Source organism: Suricata suricatta, chromosome 10, assembly GCF_006229205.1.
Source record: "Suricata suricatta isolate VVHF042 chromosome 10, meerkat_22Aug2017_6uvM2_HiC, whole genome shotgun sequence".
NCBI lineage: Eukaryota > Metazoa > Chordata > Mammalia > Carnivora > Herpestidae > Suricata > Suricata suricatta.
Window position 1 is genome coordinate 122,334,332 of NC_043709.1, and position 15,875 is coordinate 122,350,206.

The window sequence follows — 15,875 nt, forward strand, 5'->3', positions numbered from 1 at the left end:
TCGACAATATGCATTTTAAAGAATCCTCATCTCCCATGATGCCTTTAAGTATTCCTCTGGAAAACAAGCTGCCTATTAAGGACCAGTTTTGACTCCTTCAAGGAGGAAAGTATTAATCAGCTGAGCAAATGTTGGGTGAATCATCTGGGACAGATTACAATATGCAGCTTTTTGAGGTGAACAGGACCCACGGATAAGGTTTTACCTTCTGGGAACAGAACCGAAAACTGTATAACCTGCTCACAGCTGTGACTGTGGGATCCTGTTTCTCGAGCGCTTGGTCGAAAAGCACCAACTCTTCCACTGAGCTGTCATGATCTGACTTATCAGTGTTGTAACTACATAAATTCCTGCATATTGGGAATCTTTGAATTGTCAGTGGGAACCAATTAAATAGCACAAAATATCATGTAAACAAAGTAATTTATATGTAACGATGCCCATTTATATTCTTTTATAATAATGTCAACATCATGTGTTGATGTGTATTAATAAGTTTGTCTGAAATGGTGTGGCCCAGAAATCTTTGAAACCAATGTCATAAGAACTGCATATTGGGCTCTTACTCATTTTTATCTTTACGTTTGCTTTAAGCCCAAAAAGATACTTCACAACATATGCAGATGTTTGGATGGAATTAGAAAACACTTAAGTTTTCCTCAATTGAACTCAACAGGCTATGACAAAAAAATTCTAGCCTATTTTTTACATTTAACCATTTTATATACCACTCAATATTCTTCCTTGGATTTCCTTTACCTACTAGTTAATTTTTATTTCTTACAGTAGTTTAGTAGTTTAAAAGCTTCTATTTTAAAAATAAAACTATACCAAATGAAAACAGAGTAGCAGCACCCTGCCTATAGATCCAAAAGGTTCCTTAATAAGAGATGGATGGGGGGTAAGGAATGTAAGGAAAGAAAAATGACCCATAGAATTCTTTATCTGGAATCAGAATTGTAAAGAGCATATTAAATAAAATTTAATTTTAACAGTCTGGATTTTGATTATATATAGAATCTAATAGTAGCTAATCCTAAAATAATCTTCCAATTTGGTTTTTTGTAGAGTTGCATCAAAATCACTGTTAGCATATCGATTACTATTATAGTACTATTACATATTTATTGTTTAATAAAGAGTTAAAAAACAAACCAAAAAACCCACAAAAAAACCCTGCAGAATATCTAAGTTGGTAAGACTGAAATTCTTGCCTACCAATTCACCTTTAACCGGCCGACTCATTAATTTAATACTGTTACCGATGATAAAATAAAAAATAATTACATGTCTGTCTGTATAATAAAATACATGCCAAACATGGCAAAATGAGGTGTGGGAGAAGGGGGTGGTGTGGAAACTTTTGATCTTTCTAAATTACTTGTGACTTTTATCACAAGCATGTTAGAATTATAAATTTTTAAAGGTGGATTTTAAAAAAAGAAAAAGGTAAATATAAACTTGCAAAATAGGAAAGAACCCTCCAGAATTCCTACTCTTGCTTCCCTACTCTAGGCAGGACCACCTTGATGCACCCTTGACAAATGGTTACCTCATTTTAAATAAAATTTTATACTGATTATGGAAACTACTAAATAATTATTTTGAGAGTAATTCTGATAAATCCACAGATAAACTTTGATTAAGTTACATTTTCTCATTTACATGGCGCTTTCACAGAGTGGCAAACAGAGCACTGCACTCAGGGTCCAGAGAAGAGTCAGAACAACAGCTCTGACACTAATCGTGTGACCGTGCTAAGTCACTCAACTCCTCCTCTGCACCTGTTGGCAGTAAAGGGCGATGGTTTAGTTTAAAGAACAGGCTTTGGTCTCAGACCTGCCTGGGTTCAAGTCCTAGCACCACTGCTTTCTTCCCTGGCGACTAGGAAGGCTGCTTAACTTTGCTGTGTTGATTAACAGACAACAGCACGAGGGAGGCTCGGAGAGCTCTGGTCATGCCCCCCAGTCTCCACAGCTATCAGAACTAATGAATGTAAAATTTAATTTTAAGCCACATGCTTAAAATCTCATGATGCATCCACTGAAAAGAACGGTCAGGTCTAGAATCTCCTAGCATGAGCCCATTCGAGAAAGGGTTCTCTTCGGTCAGCATCCTTTTTAGGTCACTTGATGCGTAATGGCTACTTCATGAATAACCAACATTTGGGAGGGTAAGGAAACAACCATTTTGGTTTTGTTTCTGTTTTGTTTTGTTTTGTTTTTAATGGAACAGAGTTTTTCATGTTGTAATAATACCTTAAAGACATGAAGATAAGATACCACAGTCTAAAATACCATTATAAAATACATAAAAAATGAGGGGCAGAGGACCTCTGTGGCTCAGCTAGTTAAGCGTCTGACTTTGGCGCAGGTCATGATCTCACCACTCATGGGGTCAAGCCCCATGTCGTGCTCTGTGCTGAAAGCTCAGTTCCTGGAGCCTGTTTCCGATTCTGTGTCTCCTGCCCCTCATCTCTGCTCCTCCCCCACTCACACACTCTCTCTCAAAAATGAATAAACGGTAAAAAATTTTTTTTAATATGTCAAAAATGAGTAAAATGAATATAATACTATTTGTATCGTTAATCTAGAAAACAGGTGTCGGTTTAGGAAATGGGGTTCCCAAGTACAGGAACAGTACCACCAGCACTAGGAGGGAACACAATGAGTTATTCTTAATTTTACTTCATGGTTTCCAATATGATATGACTGGTCATCTATAATTATGAAATTTATTACTATATACCTATCCTTCCATGAGTTGATTTTTAACCAAATTAACTTTTCTATGCCAAGGTGAGCTGATCCCCACTAGAACAATTTGGTCCATAGGTCACTTTGGAAAAGAAAATTCCACGGACACACAGTCCTGCTGTCGCTCAAGCAAATACATACAAACTAGGAGAAGCTTTCACTTGGGCAAGTAATTTTTACGACGGCTGTAAAAATGCTCGTGTTTACTTTTTCTTTACAATGAATGTGCAACCTCACAGGGACAAATATGTCTTTAAAAGCATATACTTTGGGTAACAGACTTAGGACCAACATAAATATTTAAGGCCCTTATAGAACATTTTAACTCTAGAATCGGTTAGAAGAATTTCTACATATGGTTTTTTTTTTTTAATCCCAGATTCTCTCTGTGTTTTAGAATAGCTTTAAAAAATGGCACTCATAGCTATCCCAGCCAAAAACATTTATGCGGAAAAGAAGGTGCCATGTTCTATAGTCCTTTAGGGAACAACGCATAGTAGGCATTAATTATATACATGCCTTTGATTTTCTCATGAATTATAGTACATTCAAATGTGAGTGAAGGCTGAGTTTAAAAGTGAGGTTTCCTTTTATCATGCAGGGCATATGCTTTTAATTTCTTAAGATTAAAATATTTCAAATAACATGTTTTAAAAGTGAATTCTGTTACAATTTTACCAGAGCCCTTTACTAATGAAGGAAGATCTGTGTGCTCCCCCCACTCAGGCGCCCCAACTTTTCCCTGTGTTTGCAATACTTTGTTATTTTGCCTTTGTTTTAAATAGATACATCTTGGGGTGCCTGGGTGGCTCAGTCGGTTAAGCGTCCGGCTTCGGCTCAAGTCATGATCTCACGGTTTGTGGGTTCGAGCCCCGCATTGGGCTCTGTGCTGACAGCTCAGAGCCTGGAGCCTGCCTCAGATTCTTTATCTCCCCCTCTCTCTGACCCTCCCCTGCTCGCACTGTCTCTTTCTGTCTCTTAAAAATAAATAAAAATAAAAAAAAATTTTTTTTAATAGATATATCTAAAGAAAATATAACACGACAGATGAAGTAACTTAACTTCCCACTGATCCTGAAATTAGAAAATTGTTCCGTCCACAGCTGCTGCTTCCACATTGTTCTCTTCAGCAAGCACACAGCATGCTGTGATGGTAATTCCGTGCCCGAATCCTGCCCTAGGAATTCAGCACGATGCCAGCCGTTCTGTGAAATGAGCCCTGTTCTAAACAGCATCCACCCAGTGCCTTTGCCTTGGCAAGGAAAGAATCCACTGAAGATGAGAAAACAGCTCCGTTTTGGAAACGCTTTCTGTCTCTGAGTCATCACATTGCCACAGAGGATCCAAGGGAAGGTCCCCTCCACATCTGTGCCTCAGCTCCTAGTCCTCTGTGTAAGAGGAACATCAGCTTCGAGTCCCTCACTTACTTCTAATCTGGTGACTCCCACTGCCTTCAGGGGTTAGGTCTGCTGCTCTCTAACTCTGCTGACTCTTCACAGCTAGTGCTGGGTGCCTAGGACAACCACCTGGACAGCTGGACATTCCTCGTTGAGATGGCCCAACACCAAAAGAATTAGGTACTTAAGAAGGGTAATCTGTTACCCCTAAAAAGCCATCCCTAAATAAAATCCACATGCCTGGAAAACACAAGGTGAGTCTCAAGGATTTTAGTTAATTATACTTTACATGTTAGTGGATAAATGGAATCCTTATGATCAGCTTTAATCACATTTCGGTAAAAAAAAAAAAACATTTAGGGGCACTTGGGTGGCTCATCGGTTAAGGGTCCAACTCTTGATTTTGTCTTAGATCATGATCTTGTTGGGTGGTGAGGCTGAGCCTTGACTCAGGCTCTGCGCTGAGTCTGGAGCCTGCTTAAGGTTCTCTCTCTCCCTCTCCCTCTGCCCCTCCCTTGCTCTCTCTCTCTCTCGAAGGAAAAAAAATTGTTCACAGAAGATTTTAAGACTTATGTTAAACTAAATTCAAACTCATGCCTTTAGCCTTTCCATTCCCATCACAAAGATTCCATGAGCTCCCTGTTGTACTTGAATTAAAAAAACCCAATTATTTGCTAAAAGGAATTTAAAAAACACAAACTTCAGTGGCCACTGCTGCTCCTTAGAGGGAGCAGTCAGCTTTCTTCGAGGCTTTTACTGATGCTCTTTTATTCTATTGAACTACAGAGTCATTGGAGGAAAACTAGTATTTTCTTGAATGAAATTTATATACGTTTATAAATTTACATGTTTTACTTCTTTTTACTTTCAGCAATATTTAAGCTCAATAAAATAGTTAAGGATTCTATTAAATTTATTTTCTTTCTGAAAATGAGGAAAAATTTAGGCTAAATGCTGAAGACTTCAATATAATTTCAAGGGGTAGACTCCATTCATTGCAAACCTAACTTCTAATGGAATGAACTGAACTGTTACCAATAGTGCTTGGTAGGTTAATTTACAAACAGTAATATGTATTGAAAAATTAAGACACAGCTTTCACAAAATCTCTGTCCTAATAAGAAAAAAAAAGTTCCTAATTCCTGGGAATATATACTGTGCCCTGAACTTTGACTTCTGGTCAAAGGACGACCTAGGCTGCAACATCAGGGCAAATCCTTAAGAATCTCCTTCCAAATGGCAACAGCAGAAATTCACTGTCAAAATGAATAAAACATTCCTGTCACTTAATTGTAAAAACTGACACATTTTTGTTTGTTTGTTTTTTGGTTAAAATGTAGAGAATCCCAGACTCTGCTAAATTTCTCCAGAATCTTTTATTCAGTCCATCCTTAAAGGTCAATCCTTTTAAGTCCATCCTTAAAGGATTTTTATTAATGTTCAAGTTTGTTGAACAATTCAGATTTAAGTAAATAAAACTTACCACTTGGAGAATGTCTTCATCTTTTGGCATAACACTAAGTTCCAATGTTGTATCACTGAAATTGAATATATACAAAAATTATTTTAGGGGAGGGGCAAGTGTATAAAAAAAGACATAAAAAATAGCTCAGAAGTATTTGTTAAATTTCCTTGTGAGTTTGATTTTGGGGTTTTTTTACTTTTCAAATCCAAATCCTTAAAAAAAGAAGTCACTTTTATATATGTAAGCTAATTATGAACAAAAGAAGGTACGCTGTCATATGTTAGAGCTATTCACAACCAGGTAATCTTCTTTATAATTTAGGAACATGCAGTATATTACTTATGTTAAATACTCCTGGAATAGAACTCTTCGGCATATATTTATTTATTATTTTAACTCAAGTCACAAAAACAATTATAATTTTTACCACATATTTTCAGTTTATCAAGGTAAAAATACACTCACATGAAAATAACCAAAGAATGCTCAAATTTAACATTTTAGGTAATATCAAACCTCTATTGTGAAATATTCCCTCTTGGCCTCAGAAGTGAAGGAAATCAGAGTTCACCATCCTAACTATCAAAACGGCTCATTTTTAAAAACTCAGATACTGTCTCAACTATTTGCCTTCTTCTCTGACTTAATTTTAGAGCCTTTACAGAAACAGCTCGAAGTCTCGCTTTATTTTGGTACTATAACTGTCCTGTTCAAAATGATAGAGAAGTGTCTCTAGGTTCATAGAAGTGCAGAGGGGTGGGTACTGAGCCCTGTGGTCTGGAATTACATTTAGAAAAGGCCAAGGGTGGTGGGCTAGCCCCACCAAGTGATTCACTATCTAACTTAACAATATCAGACAGATTTTCTCTTCCTCCAATACAATCAAGAGATTAAGAAACAATCAAGCAACAAAAAAAGAAAACAAAACCTAATACTTTACTGGTGTCACTTTTTGTTCTATTTGAACCCTTATTATCAGGTTCATAAGTGCTGAGAATAGTAAACTGTAAGAACCACAGGTTCAAATTAATTTTATTGATAAAATATGTAGGTACTTGTATTTCATGTTTAGAGCTAGGAGAAAATACATGCTGGTGTTTAGATAAATTCCTCTGCAAGGACACAGTTTTACATTAATACACTGCAGAATCTCAACGGCTTTGTGCTGCATTATCCATTTGCTACCAACTGCAGACAAAAGGAACACAGTTTTTTAAAGGAAAATAAGATCATGAAAAAAAAAACAGTTTTTCTCTATTTTTCAAATTGCTTTCTCGGCTGAAAAATCAAGACTGTCATTTCAAAGTGTTATTATTTTGAAGATGAATTGCACCAGTAACAAAAAAAAAAAAAAAACACAATAAAAAAAACTTCATGTGGATTTTGAGGAACAAAGATTAAGTTATGGTTACTTAGAAAAATACTATTTTTAAAGAAGAGATGTTAATAAATACACAAAAAATTCATAAACTACAACTTGATAAAACATGATGCTATAATGATCTAAATTGTTTTAAGGGAATAAAAATTTGGGTGATCTCCCCACTGCCTCTGGAGTGGGTTGAAATTTTTCGCCAGCCCCCCGTCCTCTCCAATACTCAAGATCAAACAGGGATCCCTGTAAGGAACACCGAGAATCCAGCATTAGAGGCAAGATTTAGGAGTTGCTTTCTCTAAGAATTTCATTAAATATGAAAACAGTAAGAAGAATACTCAGAGAGCAGTAAATCACATTGGCTAATTGTAAAACAACAATGTATTAGGGCATTAGAGTAAATAACTTAGATTACATCATGAACTGCTTTAATTTTTAGAATTTTTTTAATGTTTTATTTATTTTTGAGAGATACAGCACGAGCAGGGGAGGGGTAGAGAAAGAGGGACACACAGAATCTGAAACAGGCTCCAGGCTCTGAGCTGTCAGCACAGAGCCCGATATGGGGCTCGAACCCACAAACTGTGAGATCATGACATGAGCCGAAGTTGGACACTTAACCGGCTGAGCCACCCAGGCGCCCCAATCATGAACTGCTTTAGACATGATTAGAGGATTTTGATAAAAGTCTTCAGAAATAGTGAACTTCAAGTTAATTACAGCAGGATGATCTGGACAATGGGACCCCTGTCATGGCCAGCAGCATCTGACAGGAATTCAATATGGTAATCACTTTGGTTTTCAATTTATTTATTTATAATTATGAAAAATTTTCTAGGTGTGTGATAGGAAGAGAACAGGACCAAGTTAGCTTTGAGATCCCACAGTCTCTCCATACATATTTATTTGCCTTTAGAATTTAAAATTCTATCATTCTATAGAACATAGACAACAGAGTATTCAAAGAGAATTTCTTGCTGTCTTTATTAAAACAAATGAATAAATTGGAACTAAGAATGCTATTCAATAAGGTATATAAAGGTATCTAAGTAAGAGGTTTTAAAGTAAATTATATTGGCTTTTATCTACATTTTTATTATAAATAAATTATAAATGCAATTGTCATTTCAAATAAAAGTGAGGAACTTACATTAAATCTAACATGTGTTCCTTTTAGATTCTAAAGGACTTTAATCACAAATCTCACAGATTTGCTAAAGCAAAGCCATTAAATTAAGCTATACCAATAGGTAGTTTATCCTTGGCAATTCTCAAATGTGTCACCCATTTTGAGGGAAAGTCCCGCATCTCCACATCTCATTGTAGGTTACAGACAATAATGCATTAAATCTACTTGCTCCACTTATTTACCATCTTTGGCCAAAATTAATCATATTTCAAGAATCTTACCTGTTCTGAATTAAAGCAATTACTTGAGAATAGGTCTTTCCAATAACGCTTTCTCCATTGACTTTTATAATTCGATCACCTGCAAACAGGAATAAAAAAAACACATGAGGAATTACTTAAAGAGTCATTTCTGAACACTTTTGAGATATTTCTTTTAAAAAATTTTTTTAAATGTTTATTCACTTTTGAGAGACAGAGAGTGAGCGGGGGAGGGGCAGAGAGAGACGAAGACACAGTATTTGAAGCAGGCTCCAAGTTATGAGCTGTCAGCACAGAGCCCGACATGGGGCTCGAACCCGCAAACCACGAGTTGATGACGTAAGCTGAAATTGGACCCCGACTTTTGAAATATTTCTTAAGTAATGTACTTATACTTTACTATATTCTTGCTCATATCTTTTAAAGTATCTTTCACAAAAATGAATCTAAATTTCACTATGTACAGCTTCTGATGAAATAGAGCCCCAGTCAGTGATGAGTTTAGAAACCCCAGAAGGTCTGGTCACCGAGTGGCTCCAGCTATACCATTCTAGCCCCTACCCCTTGTTTTCTGAGTTGCAGAACTACAGTTATTCCTCTGTTAACTCTGTCACTGCTGATAGAGAAGCACCACTCAGTGGGCTTAGACAGCTGATTCTTTTATTACCTTGGTGTCTTCTACTTTCAGTCTGACTGATTTCCTTATAGTGTCCTCCCAGCGTATTTGGTTTTGTGATTAGTGCTGTGTTACAGAACTTGAATATGGATATGCACATGGTTTTGGCTCTCTGCATATTAACGTGTTCTTCATTTTAGTACAGAAAAGGACATCTGGATTACTAGTAAGGATTCAGGGGAGCAGAAAGGAAAAGACTGAGAGAGAAAAGATATGGAAAATAGAAAAAAACCCTTTCTGTGTGCTTCTCACAGAATCTCCACATCTTCCTGCCCTTGCAAGGCTGGGAGTAAGATAGGAGATACATTCCGGGCAATGGAATCCCACATGTACACTGATACACATATTATACATATGAATGAGGTTAGAATTAGGCTTACTTTAATTATGACAAAAAAGACAATCAATAAGTAGTGCATCCTAATAAATCTTAGCAGCAACATCCACTGATTATATTTATAGCTAAAAAGACTACATTTTACTCAAAAGGCAGTGAAAGATAGTTTTTTACTAATTTCCATTTAAACTATTTCATATTAAAAACAAAAACGTAACTACTTTAGTGTGTGCATTAATGTAAACTAACTCTCTACTTAGTTTTTGCTAAAATCCCACATCACTAGAGTATTTTGGAAGAGCTACCAGACCATATCCACGGATACCTATGGATGAAGCAGGACTTGCCTTCCAGTGCAGACCTAAGTTATTCTTTGTAGCACAAACGAATTAATTCACTGCTGACAGATAAGGCACTTCCAAATCTTGGATCTCCAAGATTATTTCAATGGTGCCAATAAATATCTTCATCATTTGGCTTTTTTGTAATCCTTGTCAAAATTAAATGTATACAAAATAGGTGCTTTTAAAAGGGCCCCCAAGAGTCCATTCTCTAAGTGGTAACCAAAAAGTGCTCCTAATTTATAATTTATATTATTTCTGTTCCAACCCATCCATTGGGGTATCAAGAAACACACAGGTAAGTAGGTCTCAAAAATAGTAATAATCAATGTGAAGACATAGGAAAAAACACACAGGAGGAAAAGACAAATGTGGAAACTGAAATATGGAAGAAGGAAGAAATGAAGTAAAAAAGAAATCACAAGGTATTACTTGAAGAAGAATATTAGCACCTGTGCATAATCCAGCTTCAAAAGCAGGTCCCCCTTCTTTAACCTGTTTAACAAATATGGTGTCCATTGGTTCCAGGCGGTTTCTTGGTTTTCCTGTGGGAGACAAAAAGCCCAAGGCGTGGTTTTATCTCACCATATTTCATTAAAATACCAAAATAGAAAATGATATTTTAAGCAATGAAGCAAAGGTATTTAGTGAAGTGTGAAACACATATCCTGAATATGGATATGTGGATGCTAAAATCATCATTTAGGAGCTTTCATTAATTCAAACATTTATTTTGCTTCTTCTGGAACACAACCACCACCTCAGCAGTAATGGTTTCCATTTAGTGGATACATTCTGTATGGAAATTACTGCACTAAGGACTATACAGAGCCTGAGAGCTAATTTCCACAGCACGTAAGTGTCGCTACCACTACTACATAAAAGAGGAAACTGAGGCTAGATTAAACCCTCCCAGGTCACACAGCTAGGCTCCACAGGCAGTACCCACTCTACTGCTCTTTAACACTGCATGTGCTAAGCATTAAGTTATAATAATGACTAAGACTCGGTCGTTTCCCTTCAGGGACTCTGGTGGGAGAGAGACATACAAACAAAAATGACACTGTAGTATAAAGAGCAATAACAAGCAAATAAAACATATGATCATGGCAATGACAAACGCATGATCAACTCTGTAAGTCAATATCTCACAAGCTCCTATCAATGGATCAATCGCTTGCATTAACACTCAAGGTGCTTGCTAAAAATCAATGTTCAGGGTCCAATTAGAAATCTGCTTTGTCAACCAGTTTTCCAGGTGATTCTTGTATGCACTGACATTTGAGACAACTTACAGTTTCGATAAGATAGAACTCAAGGGAAGATTCCCAGCTGAGAGGCCATTTAAGCTAAGTGATAAGCAACCAAAACAAAGCCTGTGGTGTAAGGCGAAGAGGTAGATGGTGGTTCTCAAAGTGTGGTCCCCAGACCAGCAGCATCGATATAGCCTGGGAAGGTGTTACAAATGCAAACTTGGGGACTCCATTCAGGACCTACTAAATCAGAAACTCCCGAGATGAATGTGATGCACACTCATGCTTGGGGGCCACTGAGGTAGAAGACACAGCCCTGACTCTGCAAGTGTACATATGTATGTATACACACATACATGGAGTAATGGAGTAATACAGTAGTATACATTAAACTGCAATGCTAGGCAGAAGATGAATGTCAAATATTAAGAGTTTAAATTTCTTGCCTTATAAAACTAAATTTGCATCATGGTATATCATAAAGGTGGCTCAAAAAAATTCTTAATAAAAGGAATACATATCAGCAGATCCTTTCTTAAGCTATTTGCTTTGAAAGATGTCCTCTGAAGTACTGAATGGCTGACTCAATCACTTATAATGCAACATGGTATAGTGGAAATTGCTTGTTTTTAGAAGCCAGTAGATATGGATCCAAATCCTTGCTTTGCCACTTGATAGTCTAGTTGCCACTAACAGTAAAATTAAGTAAAAATTAAGTAAAATCTCTACTTAAACAGATTATTACTTCTTCTTCTATAATAGAGATAATTATTTTATATTTTTACATTCTTGAAGAGCTTCCACAAAGACTAAATGGATAATGTGTGAAAGTATTCAGCAGAGCATGTAACTGGAGTAATTCCCTCAGTGATTGTACATTTCCACTCTTCCTGGCGCTTAAATGAAAACTAGTGCCATATTTTTATGTCTTTAAGAATTAAAAACTTGAAAGGTAATAAAAACACACTTGCAAAGTATCTATTACCCAATTTAAAAAATTATAAATATACTGTATATATCTTCCCAAAGAAACCTTATCTCCTAAGTTCAGATGACACAAAAATATTATAAAGTCTTTTGTCATTTCAGATGACTGTTTCTCCATGAGGCTTTGGAGGAAATAAAGAACTAATATTAGTTCAATCCTTACTATAAAGAAGAATGTCCTAATTGTTTGTTAGTTAGGGACTAATTGTTATGATTATATGATTATATTTCTATAATTTTATCTGCAATCTAATTTTCAAATGAGTTGAGAGAAAAAATAAACCAAGACACCCACACCCTCAGGCACACATGTGGATACGTAGATAAAGCAAATATAGCAACATGTTAATTGTTGAACCAAGATGGACAAGGCTTTGGCTATATCTTGAAAATTAAAATAAGAGCCGGGAGAAACTTCCTGTATGTGCCAGGCTTTATTTTTCTTCACAGAAATATCTTATCATTAACTACTTAAAATTACATTTTTATTTGCTTGCCTTTTGATTATTTGTTATTTCCACTAAAATGAAAAGCAGGATTTTTGTCATGTTCTCTGATACCTACAGTGCCTAGAACAATGCCTAGTGCAGAAAACAAGCACTCAATGAATAAATTTATTATTTAGTTTGATTCTCATAACAAGCCTTTGAGATGGGCATTGTGATCTTAATATTGCCATTCTACCTAGGGGGAAACAGACTTAAGTAACTTACAAAGAGGCCAAGTAAAGATTTGAACCCAGGTCTGAATCCCAACATGGTGTTCCCTGTTGCTTCAAAACTAACTGAACTACTTATTCATTTGTCAAGCCTTACTGAATACAAGTAGACAGTCACCTCAGAATGACTTTGAATAGAAAACAAAGTTTCCTTTCAATATCAGGCACTTAAAATGCAATTACTTAATTTCAATCAAGCTGGTAACCAGTCTAGGTCTCGCTGTAGTCAACTCAACATTTACAAGAGTTGGCGTTGAAAGGAAACCATTTATTTTTTCTTAACTAGAGATTTGAGGGTTTTAATAAGTTTTATTGAATCATCATTGCTTTCATGGAAAGATTTATCATTAATGTCTTCTGGTCCACTATGTCCAAAAGGTGATTATAACACATTTATATTTAAAAGTACAAAATGTAAATGACATTAATAAAGTCTATAAAAAAATTAAAAGTCAGGTGGGTAGCAATGAGGTAAATTCTGATAGAAAATTTCACTTATACAGAATAAATGTGGTCCAAAATAATTTTTTTAATTTTTATAAAACAAATATTAATTCTGTAGTGATTGTCATTATAAAATCAGAGACAATGACAAATCCTTTAATGCACTGTGCCTGAAAACATATGAAAGTGGAGAAGATTAAGATAGAAGCCAATATTACAGCAAAAACAACTACATCTGCTAAGAATTACGCTTTTGGTTTTTGTTGTCACTCTCCTTTCTGAATTTTCTCTAAAATCTGACTTTTATCAATACCTAGATATCATCCAGTTCCTTCTGGGCAACAGAAAATTGATATCCCTTAATTACAGACAGGTTTCACTAAATAATATACTTCTTTTCAAATTTGTTCCTTGACTCTAAGTCTTCAATTAAACACCTGTCTTCTTTTTATTAATCAGAGAAAGACAAATACCATATGGTTTCATTTCTATGTGGAACCTGAAAAACAAAACAAACAAAAAACCAAGAGAGACTCAAATTCAGAGAACAAACTGCTGGTTGCCAGAAGGGAGGGAGGTTGGGACACAGGTGAACTAGGTGAAGAGGATTAAGAGGTAGAAACTTGCAGCTATAAACTATACAAGAAGTCATGGGGATGAGAAGTACAGCATCGATAACATAGTCGATAATACTGTAATAACATTGTGTGGGGTGGACGGTAACCACACACTGTGGCATTTCATAACGTACACAAATGTCAAATCACTGTATTGTACCCCTGAAACTAATATGATATGCTGTCAGCTGTACTTCAATTAAAATTTTTAAAGAAAAATAATTTTAAAAAGCATCTTCTCTTTAATATATTCTACTGGAACTGGAAATCAAAAATATCACATTTAAAATGTGTATTCAATCTTTTGTGTCCCTGGTCTTCTTTTGTTTTGCTTTTTTGAAGTAGGCTCCAAGCCCAACGTGCAGCTTGAACTCACAACCCTGCGATCAAGAGTCACGTGTCCTACTGGCGGAGCCCGCCGGGCACCCTGTGTCTTTAGTTTTTAAGTCAATTTCGGAATATGCAAAACTAAAAGTCTGATCTCGAGTCATTGTAATTCATGAAGAAAAATGATTTCTTATTTCTCTGTATTATCATCTGTCAGGGTCAGATAGCTTCCCTGGCAATTCTTAGTGAAAAGCCTCTCTTAATTCTACATCTGTGTTTTATACTTTCTCATTTTTTATTTTTTGAGAACACATAGGATATGCTTCAAAGAACTGTTAAATACTTAAAATATTTGTTTATCTTTATTTATTTTTGAGAGACAGAACGCAACAGGGGAGGGGCAGAGGGAGAGGGAGACAAGGAATCTGAAGCAGCTCCAGGCTCCAAGCTGTCAGCACAGAGCCTGACATGGGCTCTAATCCACGAGCTGTGAGATCATGACCTGAGCTGAAATCAGATGCTCAACCGACTGAGCCACCCACGTGCTCCATGTTAAATACCCTATTCAAGTGTCATTTCCTTGACCTTATCAAAAGAAAATGAAAATGTGTCTTTTTAGCACAAACATGTAATTAAATCTTTCTGTATTTAAGAAAAGGAAGTAAAAAGACAAGAATCTGAATAATCTAAATGGCTAAATGTCAATGCTATGCTATTTAACACACAGCTAGTAAAGAATTAAACACAAGAAGACACAAACACATACATGGATTTACTTGAATATTAGACTTTGAAATCAGAAAAAAACATATTTTTATATTATAGTATATACAATCAGTTGGGAGAAAAATAAGTTAAAATAAATAACGTGTAGGTTGTGGTTGCCATCCACACAGTGGAAGAATATTTAGGAAGATGTAGTTTTTATTCTCTATAGCCTGTATAATGCAGAAGTTAACAGTTTGGGCCTTTTAGGCAGATTATATAGTTTAAAATCCTAGCTCTGCCATTTATTTTCTCGGGGGGGGTATCAAATTTTGCTGAAGTTTGTTGTCTCTCAGAAATTCAATTTAATTGAGCATGCTGTATCTGGCAACTTTACTTCCATTTGATTTGAGGGACAAATGACTTATTTGTGATCCAGTTAACTCGTCTGAACAATGAGGATGATGGGAATATATTCCCACCGGCAAGGCTGCTATGAGGATTAAAAGAGATAATCCATTAAAATGCTTATATAATGTTGAATACAAGTAGGTACTTAGTAAGTGTTATTCCTCTGCTAGTCTGATAATAAACCTCTAGAAGGTTTACATACAGATCAGGGATAAAGGAGGCCAGGGTGCCTGTCACTCTGAAAGTGCTTAATTAAATCCTGGTTGAAAGATTATCTCTACAAATGTCACTGTCAGATTATGGGGAAGTGGAGGAATGTAAACCAAAGACTACAGAACACTAAAGAAGGTAGAAAAAAAATAAGAGATTGTACTAAGAAGTCTCCAGTAACTCTGACATGAATACACACTTGCTTTAAAAAAAACTGGTATAGAAAACCAGTGTGCTATGTCCTCGAAGCCAGTGGACTTTGTCAGTTAAGAAAAATTAGTTAGGGGCACCTGGGTGGCTCAGTCAGTTAGTGTCTGACTCTGGATTTGGGCTCAGGTCATGATCTCATGGTTTGTGGGACTGAGCCCTACATTGGGCTCTGCACTGTCAGATACCAAAGTTAAATCTGACAGTGCAGAGCCTGCTTGGAATTCTCTCTCTTTCTTGCTCTCTGTTTCTTCCCCACT

The 15,875-nt window shown here is 36.1% G+C and overlaps 1 protein-coding gene across 1 annotated transcript in view; it reads right to left on the reverse strand.

The window, feature by feature from the left end:
* Positions 1-15,875, reverse strand: part of ARHGAP21 (Rho GTPase activating protein 21) — a 135,712-nt gene that overhangs the window by 44,132 nt on the left and 75,705 nt on the right. The window contains 3 exon segments of the mRNA XM_029953884.1: positions 5,637-5,691; positions 8,404-8,482; positions 10,189-10,281. Of these exon segments, the coding sequence (XP_029809744.1) occupies positions 5,637-5,691; positions 8,404-8,482; positions 10,189-10,281 (227 nt within the window).